Source organism: Eretmochelys imbricata, chromosome 28 (genome assembly GCF_965152235.1).
Source record: "Eretmochelys imbricata isolate rEreImb1 chromosome 28, rEreImb1.hap1, whole genome shotgun sequence".
Taxonomy (NCBI): Eukaryota; Metazoa; Chordata; order Testudines; family Cheloniidae; genus Eretmochelys; species Eretmochelys imbricata.
This window is the reverse complement of record NC_135599.1, coordinates 6,317,223-6,344,539: the sequence shown is the minus strand read 5'-3', so window position 1 is coordinate 6,344,539 and position 27,317 is coordinate 6,317,223. Positions and strand designations below refer to the sequence as shown.

Sequence of the window (27,317 nt, the reverse complement as noted above, 5' to 3'; positions counted from 1 at the left end):
CCACATCCACCTTAGAATCATAGAAGATCAGGGTTGGAAGGGTCCTCAGGAGGTATCTAGTCCAACCCCCTGCTCAAAGCAGGACCGATCCCCAATTAAATCATCCCAGCCAGGGCTTTGTCAAGCCGGGCCTTAAAAACCTCTAAGGAAGCAGATTCCACCACCTCCCTAGGTAACGCATTCCAGTGCTTCACCACCCTCCTAGTGAAATAGTGTTTCCTAATATCCAACCTAGATCTCCCCCATTGCAACTTGAGACCATTACTCCTCGTTCTGTCATCAGCTCCCACTGAGAACAGTCTAGATCCATCCTCTTTGGAACCCCCTTTCAGGTAGTTGAAAGCAGCTATCAAATCCCCCCTCATTCTTCTCTTCCGCAGACTAAACAATCCCAGTTCCCTCAGCCTCTCCTCGTAAGTCATGTGTTCCTTGATTGAACCTTGATTGCATTGGCCTTTTTAGCACTACAAAAGGAATTTTCTCTCTCTTGATATTCACCCCTTCTTGTCAACCGTTGAGACTAGGCCATGTCCACATTAATTGAAATGGCCTCGTTAGCACTGACCCCCCCCCCCACTTGGTAAGGCAATTCCCATCTTTTCATGTGCTGTAATATATATTCGGCCTACTGTATTTTCCACTCCATGGATCTGATGAAGTGGGTTTTAGCCCCCAAAAGCTTCTGCCCAAATAAATGTGTTAGTCTCTAAGGTGCCACAAGGACTCCTTGTTGTTTTTAGTGGAATTACAGAGATCGCACCTTTTGGGCTCTTCTGGTTTCCTGGGGGATTTGGGATGGGGATTAGAGGAATGGTTTTGGGGAGGTGCGTGCCCAGCATCCCAGCCACCCTCTTTCTTCTCCAGGAGGGAAACAGTAACCCTGCTTCCCACCAGGTTTAAACCCCTCTTTCTCTAGTTTATTCACAATAGATGCCTAGGTCTGCTGAAAGACACCAGCCGCTAGAGAAGCCGTCTCTTCCACAGTCGTTACATGTTTATCCCATGAACACTGCTTTACACCATCTTTACGTATATTTAAGGACTGTTCTTGAGCAAACATTTGTTCAAAACTTTCCACCCCTTTGCCGCTCACCCACTTGCCCAGTCAATCTTTCATTCTGTATAAACATTCACTCAAACCAGCACCCCTCTTAAAATTTCTAAGTTTCACTCTTTATGTATCAGGGGTAATTTGAAACCGTTACAAACCAGTTTGTTTGTTTGTTTTTTTAAAATTTAAATGTCCAGGAGTCTAAAGCATCTTCAATTGGGTGGTCCCAATTGTGGATTTTTGCAGAGATGAGACTCGCAGGTGTGTGTAGGGGGGTGATGGTTCTCCTTTTCTAGCAGTTCCAGTGGGTGTTTCCGCTCTCTTTCCTCGGATTCCTTGCGCCATGGCCTCTATCTGTTTGAGGTCTAAGGTTCGCTGATGTGCTTCTTTTTTCCCTTTTATCTCCAGTTCTTCCATTCTCAGCTGATGCTCATAGTCTCTCTTTTTCTGCCACCTGCAGCCTGTACAACTCCAACTTTGCAATTGCTTCACTGCTTTCACTCATCTTTAAGCTTCTCTTTCCCGAAACAAGCAAATAGAAAACAACAAACCGGTAACCTGCTCTCAGCCACCACACTTAAAATCTTTACCCCAATGTCTGCAGTGCAAATCTCCCTCAGAACAACAAGCGGTGCATTTCATCCTGCTTGCTGCACCACTGTGATGGGATCCCCAGTGTACACCCGGGAACGGGGGTACCACAGTGACCCATTAACCCTCCAGCCTAGGTTGACTCTCACAATGCTTTGCTAGTGGCAAGCAGCAAACCCCTCCAGGTGCTGTTACCACTCAGCACAACAGCAAGTGGTGCCCCACATCCAGCTAGATTGCATGAATGCTCCCAAAGCCTCTCATGAATTGCAAAAAGAAAGGCACCAGCCAATTGCCCCCAGTGCCCCAGCCTTGCACCCCAGAGCTGTACCGTCTTGCCCTGGTCAGAAGCCTGACCAGTGTAAGTTTGTTACCCAATCTCCCCTTCCTTAATGTGGAGAGGGCATGCAGCAGCCTTTGTAAACCGAGTTGAGATTTCCCAAGCCCTTTAAGCAAAATACACGGTTTTAGGGAAAGTATAAAACAGATTTATTAACTACAGAAAGATAGGTTATAAGTGGGAGGCATAAAAGGTCAGAGATAGTTATCAAAGAAAATAAAAGATAAGTGCACAATCTAAATCGTAAACCTTATTACACTAGGCAGTATTTCAATCAAGCAATTTTCTCACCCCACTGGATGTTACAGTTCTTAATACACAGACTTCTCCCTTAAGCCTGGGACCAGTCCCCTCAGATGAAGTTTTTGTGTTCTCAACGTTCTTGTTGTTTCTGGCATAGGTGGGGGAGGAGAAAGGTCAAGGCATGATGCCACTGTCCTGTATTTTCTACCCTCAGTCCATGTGCCTGGAAAATACTAGCCCAGACATGTCCGGGTGGGCTTTGCTGAGTCACAGGGTTGAGCAATCCCCCCCGGTGTGGTCTTGAGCAACTGAGTCATAGAGCGGTGCAGTCCCCATTGAGTGGTGCTCGTTGACTCCTAAATCCCTTGATGACAGCTCTCCTGCTGATTAATGGTCACTGAGCACCCGCCTGGGCGGAGATCACTACCCTTTGTAGCAGAGATGCTCAAACTTACGACATTTTGCTGTAACAAAATCTCATAACTTCCTACACACTAACAATATATCTATTTGGACAGGACAGCGTGTTTCAGCAGATCATGAACTTTCATATGATAACTTACATGGCCTGCTTTGTATGAAATATCACAGCCATATATGAATTGTGAATCTGGGGTTTACAGGGTGCGACTTTGAGGTACAGTGTGTGTCAGTGGGTTTAATCCTAGTAGGAGGGGATGGGTCTGCACTGCACTGAGCATTTTTCCATCATGAGAGTCGATGTCTATACAGAGGAAAAGCCAGTGAGAATGTGAAATGACCTAAAGTCTGGTCTGAATTCCCCCCAATAACCCTTCTGTCCCTGACAGGCTGCAGAACATCCCCGGGTGACTCCAGATTCTCCCAGCCTGCCTGGAGAAGGGAAATGGGCGTGGCAGAGCTGGCTCAGGTAGGGATGCTGAGGAAATGCTGGAGGGTTCCTGCAGGAGCCAGAGGGACAGTGAATACACAGGAAGGGGGAGCGACTAGGGAGTTTGATCTAGGGGTGGGAGGGTGCAGGAAGTGCACAGGGTGGAGAAAGGGAGGGGGGCAAGGTGCGATGAACCTGCTGGGACTCGATAAATCTGGGGTCTCGGTTCTAGGAATAGAGCCATGGGCGTTGGGTGTGGAAATTCCCCTCTTTGTGGAACAGGAAACAAACTCGCTTGGGCTGGGAAAACTTCCCAGACTCCCAGTGTTGGAGCGTGAACCCACTAACCAGCGGTTGCTATGCTATGAAGGAGGCTCCCACCACTGAGGCTTAGGGAAGATGCCCCATCCCCTGACCTCCAGCTGCTGACAGTGGGGAGGGTGTTGGGATTCCTACAAGGAGGGTCTTTATCTCCAGTTCAGCCTCTGGGAAGTTGTTGAGTGGGATGAAAGGGAAGACCCTTCCCCCTCTATCTGCTGGGAAGGACGAGGGGATCTCTCTATCTCCCGTCTCCACAATGCCTCCTGGATGCACTGAGCAGGTGGTGGGTGGGACTCCTCTGACTCTGTATCCGTTTGATTGGCCCTGCTACCCCATGAATAGTGGGGCTGTGAGTGGGGCAGCAGGTCCTGAGTGTGGGGCTCTCGCTCTTTCAGGGGCCGGTGACCTTCGAGGAGGTGGCTGTGTATTTCACCAGGGAAGAGTGGGCCCTGCTGGACCCCGCTCAGAGAGCCCTCTACAGAGACGTCATGCAGGAGAACTACGAGAACGTGACCTCGCTGGGTAAGGATTCCCGTCCCCGTGGTTCTGAGAAGGGGAAATGCAGAGATAAGGTTCACGTCTCCCCCCACAATGCCACTTCTCCTCTGTCCTGATTCAGCATCACCCCGACATGCAGATGACACACGCACAAGGGCTCTGCCCTCTTCACTACACAACACTCGGGGAACAGAGCACAGGGGCAGTATACCACAAAGTCTGCAATCTTCTCTTGGCTAAGGTAAAACTTGGGTTTCGGTCCAGCCTAACGAAGAGAAGCTTCCAACGCCTGGCCAGCCCTCAGATGGAGCCTACGCCACACGAACCATCACAGACTTGCAAAATATTACCATGCTTTTGCCCTCTCCTAGAGGATTCCTTCTGAGTCGTTGCCCTCACTTGCCCCTCTCTAAGCCCAGGAGACATCTAGCGTGTGTGACCCCAGAGTGCCGACAATGCTCATGGCAAGAACACACGCTTGTGCACGTTTATCGTCCACTAATCCCTCCACCCTCTCTTATGGACCGCAGCCTTGTCGCGGTGGGGAGTCTTGCGTAGGCTTAAAGACCCTCAGAGCTACATCGTTCTGAGCTTTCATACTCCTGGTAGGATCCCCCTTGGCAAGCAGGTCTGAGACAAGGCTCCTGACTAACTGTGGTCCAAACTTCGCAAGACCCCAATGGTGGGTCGGGCCCATATAGAAGATCTTCTTGTACTCTGTGGCTGTGAAGGCGGATGAGGGCTGCAGCAGGAGGGAGGCCGCTGGTTGTCTGGGATCTCCTTGCCACTGCATCAGGGTTTTCCTCCTGTCAAGTCTCGTGTGGTTTTTGTGGGATTAGCATCTGCATGAGCCGTGATCTCTGGCAGTCTTTAGTCACAAATCTGCTTGCCGGCGACAATGGCCGTCTTGCGCTTGGATGAGACAGAAGTGTCTTTCGGCACCGGTGGCTCTGACAGAGCAGGCCTCTTTTAGGATCTCTTCTGCTCGCCCCAAACGGGGAGGGGGGCTAGAAAAGGTGGCCCAAACATAGGCTGTCTCACACACTTCCAACTGGAAGGCCGCATCCAGTGGGATCACTCAACTCCGAGGCCAAAACAAGAGATAGAAGACAATGAATTTTGTCACCTGGAACGTCCGCACCCTTATGGACTCTCAGCACAGTGAATGCCCAGAAAGAAGGACTCCCAGACTTGACAGAGAAGGGGCAAGACTCACGGTTGACATGGAGGCTCTTAGTGAGACCCGCCGGGCTGATGAGGGCCAATTAAAAGGGGATGGAGGTGGCTACACCTTCTTTTGGAAAGGAAAGCCACCTGAAGGGAGTCACGGGATTGGCTTTGCCATCAAAAATAAGATCGCCAGTCAGCTTTTGGAGCAACCTGTGGGGATCAATGAGCATCTCATGACTCTTCGGCTCAAGCTCAGCGACAACCAATATGCCACCGTCATCCGCGCTTACGCCCGAACACTCGATGGTAAGGAGGACAACAAGGAGGAGTTTTATAGCGCTCGCGATGCGGTCCTCACAGCCACACCTAAGGTAGGCAAACTCATCCTCCTGGGAGATTTCAATGCCAGAGTCGGGTGGGACTGCCAGCTCTGGAGAGGCAAGATAGGCAAAGAAGTGGTGGGAAATGTGAACCCCAATGGTATTCTCCTCCTCAGCAAATGTGTGGCTCGTGACCTGCTCATCACAAATACCACCTTTAGGCAGCGTAACAAATTTAAGACCATCAGGAAACATCCTCAGTCCAAACACTGGCACCCCCTTGACTATGTTATAGTCAGAGCCCGAGAATACGCCGACGTCCGTGTAATATGAGACACGAGAGGTACGGATCACTGTTGGACAGACCATCGATTAGTGAGGTCAGTCATGTACCTGCAGCTTGCTCCGTGACACCGCAAACACCCAAAGACTAAGCGAAAGAGGTAGAACGTCAGAGCACTTAAAGACCAAGCCAGCTGCGAGATGGTCCAGTAACGCCTGTCAGGAATTCTCTCACTTGCTTGATAACATCATTGACATGGAAGAGCACTGGGATCAACTTAAAAATACCGTCCACAATGCATGTGCTGAAACCATAGGGTATGCCACTCATCGGCACCGAGACTGGTTTGACGAAAACAATGAGGAAATCCTAGCATTCATTCAACAGAAAAGAAATGCATTCTGTAACTGGCAAAATGACTTCTCTAACCAGTGAAAATATGAGGTTTATCACCCGCTCAAAGCGGGGTCCTGGGGAAGCCAGAGGGTCCTGCCCCCAAACTCCGCAGTCAGACGGGACTCTCAGCCAACCAGTAACACAGAAGGTTTATTAGACGACAGGAACATGGTCTAAAACAGAGTTTGTAGGCACAGAGAAAAGGACCCCTCTGCCAGGTCCATTTTGGGGGGCAGTGAGCCAGACAACCATGTCTGCACTTCACTCCATGTCCCCAGCCAGCCCCAAACTGAAACTCCCTCCAGCCCCTCCTCCTCTGGGCTTTGTCCCTCTCCCGGGCCAGGAGGGCACCTGATTCCTTTGTTCTCCAACTCTTCAGCTCTCACCTTGCAGGGGGGAAGGGCCCAGGCCATCAGTGGCCAGGAAACAGGGTGTTGGCCATTCTCTGTGTCCAGACCCTTGCACACACCTGCCCTCTAGGGTTCTGCAACGATCATACACTCTTATCCCCCCACTTAGATACTTAAGAACTGCCTAGGGGAAACTGAGGCACCTCCACAATATTCAGAGGAAACATTAAGAACAGTCCCACTTTGTGTCACAGCCCAGAATGATGTTCGTTTCTTTTGCAACAGTGTTACACTGTTGACCCATATTTAGCTTGTGATCCACTATGACCCCCAGATCCCTTTCCACAGTACTCCTTCCTAGGCAGTCATTGCCCATTTTGTATGTGTGCAACTGATTGTTCCTTCCGAAGTGGAGTACTTTGCAATTGTCCTTATTGAATTTCATCCTGTTTACTTCAGACCATTTCTGCAGTTTGTCCAGATCATTTTGAATTTTAATCCTATCCCCCAAAGCACTTGCAACCCCTCCCAGCTTGGTATCGTCCACAAACTTTAAAAGTATACTCTCTATGGGATTATCTAAATCATTGATGAAGATACTGAACAGAACCGGACCCAGAACCGATCCCTGCTGAACCCCACTTGTTATGCCCTTCCAGCATGACTGTGAACCACTGATAACTGTTCTCTGGGATTGGTTTTCCAACCAGTTTTGCACCCACCTTTTAGTAGCTCCGTCAAGGTTGCATTTCCCTAGTTTGTTCATGAGAAGGTCAGGAGAAGGGCAACCCTCAGTTTGGCCACTTTTGCTAGTGGCTCAAACCTGCCGTTCACTCAGCTAACCTCATCACTGGCTAGCATGGGGAAAAGGAAGGAGAACAATCCCCGCAGTCTCTGCTGGTCCACCTAGTAGGTCAGGGGACAGGCCAGGGACCTTCCCCTCTGGTGGGACCCACAGTCCAGGTCAACTCCTCCTGTATCCAATAGGGAGTTGTGGGAATGGGGGGAACCCAGGCCTGCCCTCTACTCCAGGTTGCAGCCCAGCACTCTGTGGATCACAGCTGTTCACAGTGTTTCGTGTAACACCTGTGTGACAGCTACAACTCCCTGGGCTACTTCCCCATGGCCTCCTCCCAACACCTTCTGTATCGTCACCACAGGACCTTCCTCCTGATGCCAGATAGCGTCTGTACTCCTCAGTCTTCCAGCAGCACGCCCTCTCACTCTCAGCTCCTTGCACGCCCCTCACTGACAGAAGTGAGCTCCTTTTTAAACCAGGTGCCCTGATTAGCCTGCCTTAATTGATTCTAGCAGCTTCTTAATTGGCTTCAGGTGTCCTAATTAGTCTGTCTGCCCTAATTTGTTCCAGCAAGTTCCTGATTATTCTGGAACTGCCCCGTTACCTTACCCAGGGAAAAGGGACCTGCTTAACCTGGGGCTAATATATCTGCCTTCTATCACTCTCCTGTAGCCATCTGGCCCAACCCTGTCACATACCTTCTCCCCGCCCCCCAACTCAACACCATAGGGTTTGGCAACTTGGGCCATCAGGCAGTGTACCTGTGACAAGCCATCTGCATTGCCATGGTGGCTTCCAGCCCGGTGTTGTATGGTGAATTGGAAAGGTGGTAGGGACAGGAACCATCTGGTCACCCTTGCATTCTTCTCTTTATTTCGCTGCATCCACTGGAGAGGTGCATGGTCGGTCACAGGGGTAAACCGCCGTCCCAGCAGGTAAAAACGTAGTGTTTCCATGGCCCATTTCGCAGCAAGGCACTCTCTCTCAACAACGGCATACTTCTACTCTCTCAGGAGGAGTTTCCTGCTGAGGTAGAGGATTGCGTGTTCTTTGTCTCCGACCATCTGCGATAGGACCGCTCCCAATCCTACTTCAGATGCATCTGTCTGTAAAATAAATTCCTTGTTGAAGTCTGGGGCTATAAGCATGGGGTTACTACAGAGGGCTGTCTGTAGATCCATGACTGCTTTCTCTGCGGCATCTGTCCACTTCACCATGTCTGGACCCCGGGCTTTTATCAGGTCTGTCAGGGGACTCACTCTGGTAGCAAAATGGGGAATAAATCGTCGGTAGTACCCCACCACACCCAGGAATGCCCGGACTTGCTTTTTCCGATTCGGCAGGGGCCAATTTTGGATAGCCTCCAGTTTGTTTAGTTGGGGCTTGACCATGCCCCTTCCTACAATGTAGCCAAGGTATTTAGCCTCAGCTAGCCCTATAGCACACTTGGCTGGGTTGGCTGTGAGCCCAGCCCGTCTTAGTGTGTCCAGAACCGCTTCCACCTTTCCTAAGTGGGTTTCCCAGTCAGGGGTGTGAATAATCACATCATCCAGGTATGCTGCTGCATAACTGGTATGGGGCCATAGGAGCTTGTCCATAAGACCCTGGAAAGTGGCAGGTGCCCCATGCAGTCCAAAAGGAAGAACGGGATATTGAAACAGACTCTCTAGTGTAGAGAATGCCGTCTTTTCTTTCACCTCTTTGGCAAGGGGAATCTGCCAGGATCCCTTTGTTAAATCAAGGGTGGTCAAAAATCGGGCATTACCCAGGCGGTCAACTAACTCATCAATACGGGGTATGGGGTATTCATCGAATTTGGATCTCTCATTCAGCCAGCGAAAGTCATTACAAAACCTAGTGGTGCCATCGGGTTTGGGCACCAACACAATCGGGCTTGACCACTGACTGTGGGACTCCTCAATGACTCCCAGCTCCAACATCCTTTTTACCTGCCTTGATCTCCTCCCTTTTTGCTGCTGGGACCCAGTAGGGCCTTTGCCCCAGGGTCTGTGACAATGTGGTGATATGTTTCGGTGGTCCGGCCTGGTTTGGTTGAAAACATGTCCTGGTACCGGTTGATCATCTCAGTTGCCTCCTTCTTCTGGTTCGGTGTCAGATCAGGGGACATCCTGATCTGCTCCTGCAGGTTATTTCCCTGGATCGGGGCCTCTTGGGCCACCACACATGCCTCTCGCTGGTGCCAAGGTTTTAAGAGGTTAATGTGATAAATCTGTTCTTGTTTCCGGCATCCTGGTTGCCGCACCTTATAGGTTACTTCCCCCACGGGTTCAACCACCTCATAGGGCCCCTGCCATTGGGCCAGAAGCTTGCTTTCTGCCGTGGGTACCAACACCATCACCCGATCCCCTGGTTGGAACTGTCGGACTTTTGCCTGGCGATTGTAATGGGTTCGCTGGGCCTCCTGTGCCTTTTCCAAATGTTCCCATACAATAGGGGTGACCCGGGCTATCCATTCTCGCATCTGCAATACATGTTCAATTATATTTCTCCCTTCATTGGGTTCCTCTTCCCAGATACCTAGTAAGCCACGGGGGTGGTGTCCGTATAATAACTCAAAGGGGGAAAACCCAGTTGAGGCCTGAGGTATCTCCTGGATAGCAAACATAAGGTAAGGTAGTACAATCTTTCTCATCCCGACTTACCACCTTCCATATCATAGCCTTGAGGGTTCGGTTAAACCTTTCTACCAGCCCATCGGTCTGTGGATGATAGACTGAAGTTCTCAGGGTATGGATATGGAGCAGCATACAGAGGTCCTTCATTAGCTTTGATATAAATGGGGTACCTTGGTCTGTTAATATCTCCTTTGGTAGCCCCACTCAGGCAAAGATCCCCACCAGCTCTTTGGCTATCATTTTAGAGGCTGTCTTCCACAGGGGGACGGCTTCTGGGTAGCGAGTAGCATAGTCCAAAACAACAAGTATATATTGGTGGCCCCAAGCCGTCTTCTCCAGGAGTCCCACTAGGTCCATGGCTATTCGCTCGAAGGGGACCTCTATGGTGGGAAGGGGTACTAAAGGTACCCTCAAGTGGGGATGGGGACTGTGCAGCTGACACTCCGGGCAGGACGCACAGTACCTCCGCAGTTCTTCATGTACCCTGGGCCAGAAGAACCATTGTAGGTCCCGTGCCAGGGTCTTCTCTACCCCCAAATGCCTCCCAGAAAGATGACTATGGGCAAGACTTAATTCAGCATTCTTCCGCCGGCCCACTTCTTGGATCCCAATAGGATCACTGTCCTGTAGCCATCTGGCCCGACCTTGTCACACCCCCTATCCACAAGGCTTGTTACCCTGTCAAAGAAAGCTATCAGGTTGGTTTAACATTATTTGTTCTTCACAAATCCATGCTGACTTTTACTTATCACCTTATTATCTTCTAGGTGTTTGCAAATTGATTGCTTAATTATTTGCTCCATTGTCTTTCCGGGTACGGAAGTTAAGCTGACTGGTCTGTAATTCCCCGGGTTGTCCTTATTTCCCTTTTTATAGATTGGCACTGTATTTGCTCTTTTCCAGTCTTCTGCAATCTCTCTTTTGAGATGCTGAAGGAGCCCTCAAGGGGGATCAGGCCATTGCAGTGTATCTGAACTAATTCTTTGCATCGGTCTTCATGGCTGAGGATGAGAGGGAGATTCCCCAACCAGAGCCATTCTTTTTCGGTGACAAATCTGAGGAACTGTCTGAGACTGAGCTGTCATTAGAGGAGGTTTTGGAACAAATTTATACATTAAACAGTAACAAGTCACCACGACCAGATGGTATCACCCAAGAGTTCTGAAGGAACTCAAATGTGAAATTGCAGAACCATTAAGTGTGGTATGTAACCTATCATTTAAATCAGTTTCTATACCAGATGACTAGAGGATAGCTAATGTGATGCCAATTTTTAGAAAAGGCTCCAGAAGTGATTCCGGCAATCACAGGACAGTAAGGCTAATTTCAGTACCAGGCAAATTGGTTGAAACTCTAGTAAACAACAGAATTAAGAATGGTTAGACACAGAGATGAACATGATTTGTTGGGGAAGAGTCAACATGTAAAGGGAAATCAGGCCTCACCAATCTACTAGAATTCTTTGAGGGGGTCAACAAGCATGTGGACAAGGGGGATCCAGTGGATATGGGGTACTTAGATTTTCAGAAAGTCTTTGACAAGGTCCCTCACCAAAGGCTCTTAAACAAAGTAAACTGTCATGGGATAAGAGGGAAGGTCCTTTCATGGAGCAGGAAACAAAAGCTAGGAAACAAAGAATAAATGGTCAGTTTTCAGAATGGAGAGAGGTAAATAGTGGTGTCTGTACTGGGCCCAGTCCTATTCAACATATTCATAAATGATCTGGGAAAAGGGGTAAACAGTGAGGTGGCAAAATTTGCAAATGATACAAAGCTACTCAAGATAGTTTAATCCCAATCAGACTGCGAAGAGTTACAAAGGACCACACAAAACTGGGTGACTGGGCAACAAAATGGCAGATGAAATTCATTGTTGGTAAATGCAAAGTAATGCGCAGTGGAAAACGTAATCCCAACTCTACATATAAAATGATGGGGTCTAAATTAGCTGTTACCACTCAAGAGAGAGATCTTGGAGTCATTGTGGCTAGTTCTCTAAAAACATCCACTCGACGTGCAGTGGCAGTCAACAAAAATTTTAAGCAGAATGTTCTACACATTCGAACATCCGGGGAGCTAGCCTCAGCCTACACCAAAATGGGTTGGGGTTAAAATAATAAAAAAATTGTGAGAAATCTCCTATGCACCCCCCTGATTTCCTTTCCCTGTGCAGAGTTTCCAGTTTTCTCACCTGATGTGATCTCCCATCTGGAACAAGACAAAGAGCCGTGGCTCCCAGATCTCCTTGATTCAGAGGAAGGAGGCACCCTGAGAGGTGCCTGCACAGGTGAGGAATCATGAAATCAATTCAAAACCTGTCCGTGTCTGAAGGACACCGCTGGGATTCCTGACCAAGACCTTGTGAGTTCTCTGAGATCAGAATTGTCCCCAGCAGGTTTGTATCCTCAGGGCAGATGTCGTTCATGACTTCCTACCCATCCTGAGTGACACCTGGCAGTAGCTCCCTCCTTGACCTCCCTTCCCCCTGAGGGATTTACAGGCAGAATTGATCCCCTTATGTCTGCTGGACAGAATTTGGGGAAATTCAGTCCCTGATTTACGTCCATCTCTCCAACACTTATTTAGTTGACCGTGACTGTGAAATGCTCAGGGAGATTAGAGAGGCTATAAAAATAAAAAACTCAGTAATAATGGGGGATTTCAAGTATCCCCAGATAGATCAGGTACATGTCACCTCAGGACAGGATGCAGAGATCAAGTTTCTTGACACCATAAATGACCGCTTCTTGGAGCAGCTAGTCCTGGAACCCACCAGAGGAGAGTCAACTCTTGATTTAGTCCTAAATGGAGCATGGGATCTGGTCCAAGAAGTGACTCTAGGTGTATCTCTTGGTAACAGTGACCATAATATAATTAAATTTAACATCCCTGTGGAAGGGGGAAAACACTAAAGAAGCCCACCATAGTTGCATTTAATTTCAGAAAGGGGACCGACACCCAAATGAGGACGTTAATTCAACAGAAATTAAAAGGTACAATCTCAAAAGTGAAATGCCTGCAAGCTGCATGGCAACTTAAAAACAAGACAGTGGAAGCTCAAATTAAATGTATATCCTAAATTAGAAAAACATAGTAAGAAGACCAAGAAAGTGCCTCCGTGTCTAAACTACAAAGTAAAAGAAGCTGTTATAGGCCAAAAGGCATCCTTTAAAAATTGTAAATTAAATCCTCCTGAGGAAAATAGAAAGGAACATAAACTGTGGAAAGCCCCTGTAACCATTCCTTTGTGGGTCACAACTGAGAATACCCAAATTCAAGACAAACTGCTGAGAAACAGGGCAGAACATAAGCTGTAGAAAGTGTAAAAGTACAATCAGGCAGGTCAAAAAAGAATCTGAAGAGCAACTTGCCAAAGACTCAAAAAGTAACCGGGAAAAAATTTTTGAAGTAGCGCGAAGCTTGCTAAACAACCAGTGGGGCCACGGGACGATCAAGTTTCCGAAGGAGCACTCAAGGGCGATAAGGCCGTTGCAGAGAAACTAAATGAATTCTTTGCGTCAGTCCTCGCAGCAGAGGATGTGAGGGAGATTCCCAAACTGGAGCCATTCTCTTTTAGGTGAGAAATCTGAGGAGCTGTCCCAGATTGAGGTGTCATTAGAAGAGACTTGGAACAAACTGATAAATTCAACATCAATAAATCACCAGGACCAGATGGGATTCACCCAAGGGTTCTGAAGGAACTTAAATGTGAAATTGCAGAGCTACTAACTATGGTTTGTAAGCTATCATTTAAATCAGCTTCTGGACCAGATGACTGGATAGCTAATGTGACATCAGTATTTATAAAATGCTCCAGAAGCGATCTTGACATTTACAAGCCGGTAAGCCTAACTTCAATAAAAGGCAAATTGTTTGAAAGTCTAGTAAAGAACAGAATTGTCAGACACAGGGATGAACACGATTTGTTGGTGAAGAGTCAACATGGCTTTTGTAAAGGGAAATCATGCCACACCCATTTATTAGATTTATTCGACGGGGTCAACAAGTATGTGGACAAGGGTGAGCCAGTGGATACAGTGTACTTAAATTTTCAGAAAGCCTTTGACAAGGTCCCTCACCAAAGGCTCTTAAGCAAAGTAAGCTGGAAAGGGATAAGAGAGAAGGTCCTCTCATGGATCATTAACTGGTTAAAAGATAAGGAAATTGGTTAAAAGATAAGAAACAAACTGTAGGAATAAATGTTTAGTCTTGAGAATGGAGAGAGGTAAATAGTGGTGTCCCCTAGGGGTCTGTATTGTATCTGCGCTGTTCAACAGATTCACAAATGATCTGGAAAAAGGGATAAACAGTGAGTTGCCAAGATTTACAGAAGATACACATTTACTCCAGACAGTTAAGTCCAAAGCCCACTGGAAAGAGTTAGGCCTTGTCTACACTGTAAAGTTTTGACACCAAAATTACAGTTCTTAATACACTGGCTTCTCCCTGAAGCCTGGGCCAGTCTCCTCCGATGAAGCCTTCGTCTTCTCACCATTCTTGTTGCCTCCAGCATCGGTGGGGGAGGAGAAAGGCCAAGGAATGATGCCACCATCCTTTATTTTCTACCCTCAATCCATGAGTTTGGAAAATACTAGTCCAGACTTGTCCAGGTGGGCTTTGCTGAGTCACGGGGTTAAGCAATCCCCCCGGTGTAGTCTTGTGCAGCTGAACCATAGAGTGGGGCAGTTCCCATCGTGTGATTCTTGGGCAGCCCTCACTGGCTTGTAAATCCCTTGATTACAACTTTCCTGCTGGGCGTGGTTTGCCTTCTTTATATGTCACTAGCAAGCAAACAAACATACAGCAAAATTTCATAACTTGAGACACACTCGCGATGGCCATACTTGGACAGAACAATGGCTTTCAGCCGATCATGACCTTTCCTGTGATATCTTGCAAGGCATACTTTGTACAAAACATCAGAATTACATGACCCCTGGTGAATATGGGGGTTCCGGGGGTGCTGCTTGGAGGTACAAAGTGCCACACTGAGATATAAAGTTCTATTTAGAACAAGCTCTCTGGATTAACCTTTTTTTTTTAAATCTAAAATTCGGGATCTATGAAGAAAACTCAGAGCCAGAATGGTTATTGCATCAGACACCCTTAGAAGAGGATAGAAAGAGGGAAAACATATTTTAAATGCCGCCCACTTCACTCTAAAATATTCTAGAAGCTGAGGGATCTGGTCTAGAATTTGATGAACAAAACACAAGTTAAAATGTATTAAAGTATCGAGGTACATGATAAGGTAGCTCAGATGATTAGCAATGGCATAAAGGCACTTTATCTTTAGGTCACCAACCTGTAGGCTTGGCAGAATTTAATTTTTATTAGGGCCGTCGAGTGATTAAAAAAATTAATCGCAATTAATCGCGCTGTTAAACAATAATGGAATCCCATTTATTTAAATATTTTTGGATGTTTTCTACATTTTCAAATATATTCATTCCAATAACAACACAGGATACAAAGTGTACCATGCTCACTTTATATTTATTTTTGATTACAAATATTAGCACTGCAAAAAACAAAAGAAATAGTATTTTTCAATTCACCTTATACAAGTACTGTAGTGCAATCTCTTTATCATTAAAGTTGCACTTACAAACGTAGAATTATGTACACAAAATAACTCCATTCAAAAATAAAACAATGTAAAACTTTAGAGCCTACAAGTCCACTCAGTCCTACTTCAGCCAATCGCTCAGACAAACAAACTTGGTTACAATTTGCAGGAGATAATGCTGCCCACTTCTTGTTTACAATGTCACCTGAAAGTGAGAACCGGCGTTTGCATGGCAGTTTTGTAGCCAGCATCACAAGATATTTACATGCCAGATGCATTAAAGATTCATATATCCCTTCATGCTTCAACTACCATTCCAGGGGACATGCGTCCATGCGGATGACGGGTTCTGCTCGATAACGATCCAAAGCAGAGCGGACCGACGCATGTTCATTTTCATCATCTAAGTCAGATGCCACCAGCCGAAGGTTGATTTTCTTTTTTGGTGGTTCGGGTTCTGTAGTTTCCGCATTTGAGTGTTGCTCTTTGAAGACTTCTGAAAGCATGCTCCACACCTCGTCCCTCTCAGATTTTGGAAGGCACTTCAGATTCTTAAACCTTGGGTGGAGTGCTGTAGCTATTTTTAGAAATCTCACATTGATACCTTCTTTGCGTTTTGTCAGATCTGGTGTGAAAGTGTGCTTAAAACGAACATGGGCTGGGTCATCATCCGACACTGCTATAACATGAAATATACGGCAGAATGCGGGTAAAACAGAGCCGGAGACATACAGTTCTCCCCCAAGGAGTTCAGTCACAAATTTAATTACCGCATTATTTTTTAACGAGTATCATCAGCATGGAAGCACGTCCTCTGGAATGGTGGCTGAAGCATGAAGGGGCATACCAATGTTTAGCATATCTGGCACGTAAATACCTTGCAATGCTGGCTACAAAAGTCCCATGCAAAAGTCCCATGCCTGTTCTCACTTTCAGGTGACGTAAATAAGAAGCAGGCAGCAGCATCTCCTGTAAATATAAACAAACTTGTTTGTCTTAGCGGTTGGCTGAACAAGAAGTAGGACTGAGTGGACTTGAAGGCTCTGAAATTTCACATTGTTTTGTTTTTGAATGCAGTTATGTACCAAAAAAAAAAAAATCTACATTTGTAAGTTGCACTTTCATGATAAAGAGATCGTGCTACAGTACCTGTATGAGGTGAACTGAAAAACACAATTTCTTTTATCATTTTTACAGTGCAAATATTTATAATAAAAATAATAATATAAAGTGAGCATGGTACACTTTGTATTCTGTGTTGTAATAGAAATCAATGTATTTGAAAATGTAGAAAAACATCCAAAAATATTTAATAAATTTCAGTTGGTATTCTATTGCTTAACAGTGCGATGAATCGCAATAAATTATTTTAATCACGATTAATTTTTTTGAGTTAATCCCGTGAGTTAACTGCGATTCATTGACAGCCCTAATCATTGTTTTTATTTTTTCATAATTTCCGATTATTTAAGCTTTTTTTTTTCTTTCAATTTTGATGGTTTTAAGTTTTCAGAACTGTGCGAAAATAAAGGTTTTAGGCATTTTTTTCAATTTTGATCAGTTTATATTTTCAGTTGCAGGAAATTATGCAGGGAAGTCAGACAATAATTAGTTAATGGCAGTAGATGTTGAGATTCAGAACACTAAAGCTTTATAACTGTTAAAACTGTCAACATCACATGTCCAAATATATCAAGTCCGTATCGTTACACCAAACTCTACATTCTCCAACAGCATTCTTATTTTGCTTATCTGAAATTTTGATTGTTGATGGAAATATTTCTGGTTGGTTTGTGTGTTGACAGTGAAATTGATGTGTATTGATAAAAATCGAATCCTTCCAAGCTGACCAGTCTGAATCCACCGAAATATGTTCTTAATATAAAGCATGTGAGTTGTCTCATTAAAACCCTAGGGATTAGGGATTGCCAGAACATGAGGGACATCTCGCACTGCCTCTTCCACCGCAGCTAATTTCCAACATGGTTGGGTCTCCCCTTTCCCATTCCTGTTTCTGCCAACAGGTGATGGGATGCTGAGTGAGAAGGAGGAGCAGAAACCTCAGCAGGAAGATGCTGATCAAGAGGAAGCACACGGGACATTATTGCAAATATCTCAAGAGGATGATTCCGGGAGTCATGAGCAGAGAGAAGGTCGTGAGAGTCAGCACAGGCCAGAGAGGAAGCAGGGAAACAAGCCAAGGGAGAAAAGGAATAAATCCATTAATAGTTTGGGACCTCACAAATACCTCAAGGAAACCACAGCCCAGCAGAAAATGCAGGCAAGGGAGAGAAAAAACACATGTTCTGAGTGTGGGAAAAATTTCTGTAGGCCCTCAGTCCTTATTAAACATCAGAGCATCCACACTGGGGAAAGACCCTATGAATGCTGTGAGTGTGGGAAAAACTTCACTCAGAGCTCATCCCTTATTAAACATCGGAGGATACACACAGGAGAGAGACCCTATGCATGCTGTGAATGTGGGAAAGCCTTCACTCAGAGATCGTCCCTTATTAAACATCGACGAATCCACACAGGAGAGAGACCCTACGCATGCTGCGAGTGTGGGAAAAACTTCACTCAGAAATCATCCCTCATTACACATCAGAGGATCCACACAGGGGCGCAATCCTATGTGTGCTCTGAATGTGGAGAAAGCTTCACTCGGCGCTCAAACCTAATTGTACATCAGAGAATTCACACAGGAGAGAGACCCTACAAATGCTGTGAGTGCGCAAAAAACTTCACCAACAGCTCCTCACTTATGAAACATCTGAGAATCCATACGGGAGCCAGACCTTATGAATGCCGCGAGTGCGGGAAAACCTTCACTCGCAGTTCACACCTCATTGCACATCAGAGAATCCACACTGGAGAGAGACCCTATGAATGCTGCGAGTGTGGGAAAGCCTTCATGGACAGCTCCGACCTTATTAAGCATCAGAGAATCCACACGGGAGAGAGACCCTATGAATGCGGTGAGTGCGGGAAAAGCTTCATGGATAGCTCAGACCTTACTAAGCATCAGCGAATCCACACGGGAGAGAGACCCTATGAATGCAGTGAGTGCGGGAAAAGCTTCACTCACAGCTCAGCGCTTATGACCCATCAGAGAATCCATACGGGAGAGAGACCCCATGAATGCTGCGAGTGCGGGAAAAGCTTCACGCAGAGCTCGGACCTGATTAAACATCAGAGAATCCACACCGGCGAGCGACCCTATGGATGCCCTGAGTGTGGGCAAAGCTTCACTTGGCGCTCGAGCCTAATCACACATCAGAGATTCCACACAGAAGAGAGGCCCTACGGGTGCCGTGAGTGCGGGAAAAAATTCTTTGTCAGCTCCGCGCTTAGGGAACATCAGAGAATCCACGTGGGAGCCAGACCTTATCAGTGCAGCGAGTGTGGGAAAAACTTCACTCGCAGCTCGAACCTCATTCGACATCAGAGGCTCCACCCTGCCTAGAGACACTCTAAATGAGGGTGGGAAAAGCTTCTATCAGACCTCAGCCCTTACTTACCGCCAGAGAATTTGCAAAAGAAACAGACACCGTAAACACCTTATTTAAGGCTGACCATTTTTATTTATTTTTTTTCCTAATTCCCTCTTAAAGACTTTTGAACTATTTGCATCACGTGATCTCTTGGGTCCCCTAGATGAGTTGCCCACTTTTCTCTTTTGTAGTTTGTCCTTCTTTGGAATGAATTCAGTGCTCGTATCTATCACCTCCTTTGTTCTATGAGTCATGGGAGCACGTCTTCCTCCTACCAGGAATGTCCATGAGCTCCAGAGGATACGGGTGACCTAAACCAGCTCCACTGAGATAAAATTACCTGGCCCTCATCTCCACTCAGATTTCCCCTGGTCTTAGCTAGCTGGATGTCAAACCATGACTATTCCTGTCGTCAAGACATAGCCTGTGTACAGTAGCTGGGGGTATCTAGCAGGTGTCCTCAGAACCTCACCAGTGCTCCATCAGTTTTCCTTGTCTAAACAACCCTGGAGCATCTCATTTCTACTGTTTCTCCCACTGCAAAGTGATTGTTAGAGTCACCAATTCCCTCTGATACCTATTTGTTCTCACATTGCCGTGGCTTGTGCTGAAAATCAGTTTATTTTTTGTACCGTTTTTTCACTTAAAATACATTTAATTATAGCAATTAAGTGTCGGAGGGATTCCCTCATTACCCATCATCTCAGCAGTGTTTCCGTCTGTCTCAGCTGTGTAGAGTTTATCTTCTTCCCGTTCTTTCCCTCCACCTCCCATAGTTCCCCAAGACACAGTGTTCTGAGCTCTCCGTGCTTGGAAATCATGGTTCGATTTCTTAGATCCTAAATCAGACTTGTTAGGTTTGGAGGTGAAAGAGTCACAGACCCGGAAGGAGAATGTTTAATGGGTCTAGAACAGCGTGATCATTCTTAGCTTAAACCCCATTTTTCGTCTATTGGCAAAGACAATTTTTGTCTTTTTCCTTCTGAGTTGGGATTGTTTTTGGATGGGGAAACTGGCTGTTTTTTCGCATTATGTTGATGCTAAAACTTTCCCAAGTCACATGACTCAGTAATTGTGAGACAGCATGGAATGAAGCAGGTTTCAGAGGAGAAGATGGTGGGAGAATCTGCTGTCCTAATTCTGAGTCATCAGGAGTCTCCTGCTCTGGAATTTAACTTTCCATGACATCAAAATTGTCTTACAGCTCCGTGAGAGGTGGATTTCTCTCTCCTGAAGATGTTTGGTTACATAACCGGATATTGGTTTTGTTTGATTGAATGTCACCGATTTACTAGGGACTTTGAGCCAAATGACCATTTGGTAAAATAGTCTCTATTCATTATTAATTATTATTATTGCTTTGGCTATTATCCCACCCTGCCACGATGACATGGAGAAAGTTCAAGTGCAGATCAATCAACCTGAGGGAATACTCCAAGCTATTGGCTATGCTAACAAAGAGAGAAAGAGTCGTGGTTTTAAATCTCCACTCTGAAACTCTGATCAACAGCACATCCTTCAATGCTATAAACTGTTCATTGAGAACGGTTAGACTTCTGCTCATTAAAACCTCGTTAGGGGCTGTGTCTGTGTTGGAGGGTGAAAGAGAAGGATTTACCACACAAGAGTTCAATCGAAGGAGGACGCTTGGATTGGCTTTCAGGTTGCAGTTTAAATACGAACAATTATTTGGTTTCAGTATTGAAATAGTTAACGAGCTCAATGTGGATTGCACGGCGTGGGTGAAGTTCTCTGAGGTTTACAACTAAACTGACAGCTGCCTCCTTGGGTTCCTGTTTTAGGATTTATAAGGGTTGAGGGTCTGTTGTATTAATCTGATTATTTGGCTAAATTGATAACATGATTGCAATGCAACAGCATCGTTAACGCATTGAATTATTGATTTTGACCTTAACATAAGTGTGTTCACTCAACGGTTAGTTTAGTTATGTGTACAGTGGTTTAGTCCTAGTGATGTGTGTTCTTGATTTTTTTTTTTTTTTTTTCAGTTTAATAAAATGTGTAAAGGGGAATCTGGAACCATTTCTTTCAATAAGCAACGTGGGCCAGAACCGCCGAACATCAGGGTGGAGATCAGCGAGTCAACCCTGAATTGCCATCTAAATTAACCCTTTGGTTCTCACAGGGGAGCAGCCAAAGGGAGCCCCCATCTCTGCTCCAAATGCAATTGGAGGAGCTCTGGGCATCACAAGGGAAAAGTGAGCTCCCTCTCCCAGGTTTTTGGGAATTGGGTGGGGTAGAGTGGATGACTGAGATGGGGTCAATGAAGCGGGGAGAGTCTCTGAGTAGTGGCAGGTGATGCTCTGCAGTGTCCGTCATGGCTAGGCCCAGCCTGTGCCCCACTCTAGTTGGCTGTGCCTAGTCAGGCCTAGCTGACGTTGGGGGGTCTAATTTGGTTGTTAATGGAGGTGAAGAGCCTGTACGGTTCAGTGAATGTGATGCTGGCAAAGTAAATGCATGTGTGTTAACAGGGCATATTGGGGCATTGTGGGGGGAGGCAGAGTTAAGGTTGTGTGGGCAACCTTAACTATGCATTTCCTGGATTTCAAAAGTTTGAATTTTGCTGAAGTTGAGGTTCTGAAAGGAACAACATCTCACCAGGCAAACTCACTGAGGCACTGAGCAAGTTTTTTGACCTTTAATTAATAGAAGCAGGGGAGGTCCTGCATGCCAACTGGATATTAACCAGCGATTAAGGCCTACCACAGGGCTAGATAGTTGGAAAGAAAACAGTGAAAATGCCCATCAGCAGAGGCTTCCTTAAAACAAATACATCTGTGATGGGTTGGACCCCCCCCGCTTCTGCAACACCACCTGATGTACTGGGGGATTTCACTGAGCCTCTCTTGTTCCACCGGCCTGGGTTCCCACTCCCTGTTTTGCTGAATTGAGCTCTCTGGCCTCTTGCAGCACATACACAGGTAGGGCCACACCCAGTTGCAGCCACAGACTGATGTCAGCTCTGTGTGAGAGGACTTCCCCAGTACTCCCCTTTTTGGAGATAAACCCAAAATAATACTGTCTTGCACTGTATAGAAATATCTGTGCAGCGCAAGCTCATAAAAATCCACCCTCTTCCTCAAAGTGAAGAGAGAGATGTGCACAACTTCTTGCCCCCCCATTAGAAATTACATAAACTGGGTTTAATAATAAACAAAATAAATGTATTAATTACAAAAGGTAGATTTTAAGTGGTTAAAGGGATAGCAAACAGAACAAAGCTGATTACCTTAGTAAATAAACAAAAGCTGCAAACTGACCATAATGGCATACAGAGTACACTTCTAAAGTTTGTGGACAATACCAAGCTGGCCGGGGTTGCAAGTGCTTTGGGGGATAGGATTAAAATTCAAAATGATCTGGACAAACTACAGAAATGGTCTACAGTAAATAGGATGAAATTCAATAAGGTCAAATGCAAAGTACTCCACTTAGGAAGGAACGATCCGCTGCACACATACACAATGGGAAATGATGGCCTAAGAAGGAGTACTGTGGAAAGGGATCTGGGGGTCATAGTGGATCACAAGCTGTTGAAAAAGAAGCGAACATCATTCTGGGATGTATTAGCAGGAGTGTGGTAAGCAAGACACGAGAAGTAATTCTTCCGCTCTACTCTGCGCTGATTAGGCCTCAGCTGGAGTATTGTGTCCAGTTCTGGGTGCCACATTTCAGGAAAGATGTGGGCAAATTGGAGAGAGTCCAGAGAAGATCAACAAAAATGATCAAAGGTCCAGAAAACATGACCTCTGAGGGAAGATTGAAAAAATTGGGTTTGTTTAGTCTGGAGAAGAGAAGACTGAGAAGGGACATGAGAACAGTTTTCAAGTATGTAAAAGGTTATTAAAAGGAGGAGGGAGAAAAATTGTTCTTCTGAACCTCTGAGGATAGGACAAGAAGCAGTGGGCTTAAATTGCAGCAAAGGCGGTTTATGTTGGACATTAGGGAAAACTTCGTAACTGTCAGGGTGGTGAAGCACTGGAATAAATTGCCTAGGGAGGCTCTGGAATCTCCATCATTAGGGATTTTTAAGAGCAGGCTGGACAAACGCCTGTCAGGGATGGTCTAGATAATACTTAGTCCTGCCTTGAGTGCAGGGGACTGGACTTGACGACCTCCTGAGGTCCCTTTCAGGTCTATGATTTTATGATAACACACTAAATAGGTAGGATGCAAATTAGCAAATTCTCACCCTGAGTGATAAACAGGCTGGCAGATTCTTAAGGCACAAATTGCCTTGGCTTTTCCCGGTTTTCATACACAGGCTAAAAATCCTTCCAGCCTGGGACGGTCACTTCCCGCAAGTCAGTCTTTGTTCCTTGGCTGTTTTCAGGTGTGGTGTTGTAGGGAGAGTGAGGACCCCTCATGTTGTCATTGTCCCTCTTTTATATCTTCCCCCCCACTTGCTGGACAGCTTTTTTGCTGTGACCTGGGTCAAACAGTTCCCATTATGTAGAGCTATCTCTGAGAGGTTTCTATTACTCTCAGTTTCTAGGGGGCTTCCTGAATGCATCCGAGGAAGTGAGCTGTAGCTCACGAAAGCTTATGCTCAAATAAATTTGTTAGTCTCTAAGGTGCCACAAGTCCTCCTTTTCTTTTTACGGATACGGACTAACACGGCTGCTCCTCTGAAACCTGTCCTTATGCTTGTGTGCATTTCCTCAATCAGCCACTAACACTGTTTGGCCTCATCCAGCTTAGCACATTTGAAATACAGCGACACGGTCAGTATTCCCAGCTGCAGATACATGCTTCAAATTGGGTAAACGCATTCAGTAAATCATAACCGTTCCAATGAGACCTCACATGTGCCAGCTTGCATGAGGTACATCTCGGTTATATCCTATCCATATCATAAGCACATTTCCATGAAGAATATGGAGTGTAATATCAGAACATCCCTCCTACCTTTTCTATTATAGGGGGGAAGTAGCAAGAGAAAGTGACTGAATGCCAGTCTCTACGACAGTGACCATGACTTTGCGTGCTTCCTGTTTAGCAGGATGTAAATAATTCCTCAAAAGGGGACGCTGACGCAGTATCTGTAAAAGAGTTCAATTCATAGAATCATAGAATATCAGGGTTGGAAGGGACCTCAGGAGGTATCTAGTCCAACCCCCTGCTCAAAGCAGGACCAATCCCCAACTAAATCATCCCAACCAGGGCTTTGTCAAGCCTGACCTTAAAAACTTCTAAGGAAGGAGATTCCACCACCTCCCTAGGGAACCCATTCCAGTGCTTCACCACCCTCCTAGTGAAAAAGTTTTTCCTAATATCCAACCTAGATCTCCCCCACTGCAACTTGAGACCATTACTCCTCGTTCTGTCATCTGCTACCACTGAGAACAGTCTAGAGCCATCCTCTTTGGAACCCCCTTTCAGGGAGTTGAAAGCAGCTATCAAATCCCCCCTCATTCTTCTCTTCCGCAGACTAAACAATCCCAGTTCCCTCAGCCTCTCCTCATAACTCATGTGTTCCAGACCCCTAATCATTTTTGTTGCCCTCCGCTGGACTCTTTCCAATTTATCCACATCCTTCTTGTTGTGTGGGACCCAAAACTGGACACAGTACTCCAGAAGAGGCCTCACCAATGTCGAATAGAGGGGAACGATCACATCCCTCGATCTGCTGGTAATGTCCCTACTTATACATCCCAAAATGCCATTGGCCTTCTTGGCAACAAGGGCACACTGCTGACTCATATCCAGCTTCTCGTCCACTGTCACCCCTAGGTCCTTCTCTGCAGAACTGCTGCCCAGCCATTCGGTCCCTAGTCTGTAGCGGTGCATGGGATTCTTCCGTCCTAAGTGCAGGACTCTGCACTTGTTCTTGTTGAACCTCATGAGTTTTCTTTTGGCCCATTCATTCCAGTGGCTCCAGGTATTACATGTAATTAGCTCCATTTCGATGCAGGCACTGGAAATTTAAAATCACATGCTACGATGTGGCAAAACCATTTGCTTTCATGTGGTTTTTGAGGCAAATGTTGCATGTAATTAATTATGAGCGCCAGCTTCTAAGACGTATGGAACTATCACCCACGTACCCAACCGTAGATTCATTTGCAAATGGATTAATAGCATAGTGAAATTTTCCCTCTGTTATTTCTAAACACACAGCCTGTGGCTGCAGAGTTCCCAATTCCACCTGTGGGCCTCTTGTGTTACCCATACTCTGGGGTCCAGGGGCACCGTCACTGTTTGATTAACATTAAGGCCCAAGGCTGCAATAGGGGAAAGCTGCCTTATTTCTGCTTCTGACATGACAAGACAAATATAGTGATTTCTCCTGACCTTCTATCATAGAGAAAATTTACCATTTTCTACCAGCATTGCAAATCTCTCTAAGTCTGGGAGGAATTTTTTCAAATAATGCTTCTAATTTCCAGTGGGAGGATCCAGATCACATGGTCTCGATTTATGTCCTTTACCACATCAATAATCTGAAGCTGCATTTGCCAGACCCAAGGAAAATTACTCTGGAGGGCACCCACAGCCTGCAAGAGGCAGAGGTGTTCTGTTTGAGGGATTGTTCCCATTCCCCTAAAACCGGTCCCACCCCATCCTGTGTGGAGCTTAGCTGATCTAAGGATACTCTGAGGGGGTGTTGTTAAATCCTTCAGGTATTTCTCTACTGCGTTCATTTTATTTGCAACCACCACCGGATTGATATTACCACCCCTACCCCCAATTCAGTCGCTCTCAAATGCTCCCTTTTCATTCAGTCCTAGGCCAGTTGGGGGACATCATGAAAATTAATCCAATTTTTCCAGCCCTCATACAATGGCTGGACAAACTTTCCGCAGTGGGGTTCTATTGCCAAGAAGCTTGCTAAGGCGAGATCGACAATAACGGTTTTCAGGGTGTGGGTTGGATTCATCTCCAAATGCTTCTTTACCGTGGTTTGACCTACATGTGTCCCAAGCAAATTAATTGCAGGTGGTTCCAAAATCCACACTTCTACAGCTTTTACTCCATGGACGTCCCTGGAGGAGCCATTTTCCCATCATGGTGGACTGCATGTAAATAAGTCTTTTACCAAGGAACTGTTTAACCACCCTATTATCCAAACAACCTTTGTGTCCCTATTACAAATTTCTTGAGAAGCCAGAGCCTCCAAAGTGCAGGGCAAAACAGTCTCCCCTTCATAGAATCATAGAAGATCAGGATTGGAAGGGCCCTCAGGAGGTATCTAGTCCAACCCCCTGCTCAAAGCAGGACCAATCCCCAACTAAATCATCCCAGCCAGGGCTTTGTCAAGCCTGACCTTAAAAACCTCTAAGGAAGGAGATTCCACTGCCTCGCTAGGTAACCCATTCCAGTGCTTCACCACCCTCCGAGTGAACAAGTTTTTCCTAATATCCAACCTAAACCTCCCCCACTGCAACTTGAGACCATTACTCCTCGTTCTGTCAGCTGCCACCACTGAGAACAGTCAAGCTCCATCCTCTCTGGAACCACCTCTCAGGTAGTGGAAAGCAGCTATCAAATCCCCCCTCATTCTTCTCTTCTGCAGACTAAATAATCTCAGTTCCCTGAGCCGTTCCTCGTAAGTCATGTGCTCCATAAGTCCTTCCCCTCCTGGTGTTGCTATCGGTGGTCTTGCCTCCTCCAGACTTTCTCGTCCAATGTTTGGGGATGAAAGGGATTGTTTCGGCCTCAAATAAATTGCCTTTCCCCCCAGTAATGTCTGCTTGGGGATGTCGGTCCACAAATGTACACGTTTAGGCTCACGATTATGAAAAAGACTACCAATTCCTTTCCATTGGCAACCCCACGTATTCAATGTATCATTATAAAGGCGTTTCACTTCTAAGTCTGTGTCCTGATTTTATGCTGGGGGTGGAAGTGGCTGGCTGCAGGTGGAATTGTATGGTGGACAGTCAAATTGGTATTCCCATTCAAAATTTCCATTGGCCCATTATATGACAAAAGCCGTGGCTGGTGTTGGTCCTGCTTTGAGCAGGGGGTTGGACTAGATGACCTCCTGAGGGCTCTTCCAACTCTCATATTCTATGATTCTATGACACACACAATTTTGTCGGAGATCTTTCAGAGTCCCACAATGTTGTCTGTTGTGGAATCATTTATATCACACGCCACTGTCCTCCAGGGGAAGTTTCCCCAGGCCTCGAACACGAAACGTTCCGGATTCACACCACCGCAGGAGCAGGCCTGTGATCCAAATTCCAGCAAAAACAGCACACAGCCTTGCATCCTTTCTGAGGTCTGCCAGTGTCCACACAATTAGTCATCTAAAACACAAAGCAAAACAAAACTTTCCCCCCTCCCTATATCGCGGGTGGTACCACCAAACATTTAAGCTAACAATAACATTTATTCCAGCCTAGCTGGGTGTGAATTGCCCTCCACCTTCTCTCTTCCT

General features: G+C 46.1%; 1 protein-coding gene across 1 annotated transcript in view; it reads left to right on the top strand.

The window, feature by feature from the left end:
- Window positions 1-21,002, top strand: part of LOC144258260 (uncharacterized) — a 30,868-nt gene extending 9,866 nt beyond the window's left edge. Inside the window, exons 6-9 of the mRNA XM_077806690.1 lie at window positions 3,035-3,114; window positions 3,792-3,918; window positions 12,021-12,134; window positions 17,441-21,002. Coding sequence (XP_077662816.1) covers window positions 3,035-3,114; window positions 3,792-3,918; window positions 12,021-12,134; window positions 17,441-18,882 — 1,763 coding nt within the window. The 3' untranslated portion in view covers window positions 18,883-21,002. The remainder of the gene's footprint in view (window positions 1-3,034; window positions 3,115-3,791; window positions 3,919-12,020; window positions 12,135-17,440) is intronic.
- Window positions 21,003-27,317: the final 6,315 nt, after the last annotated feature.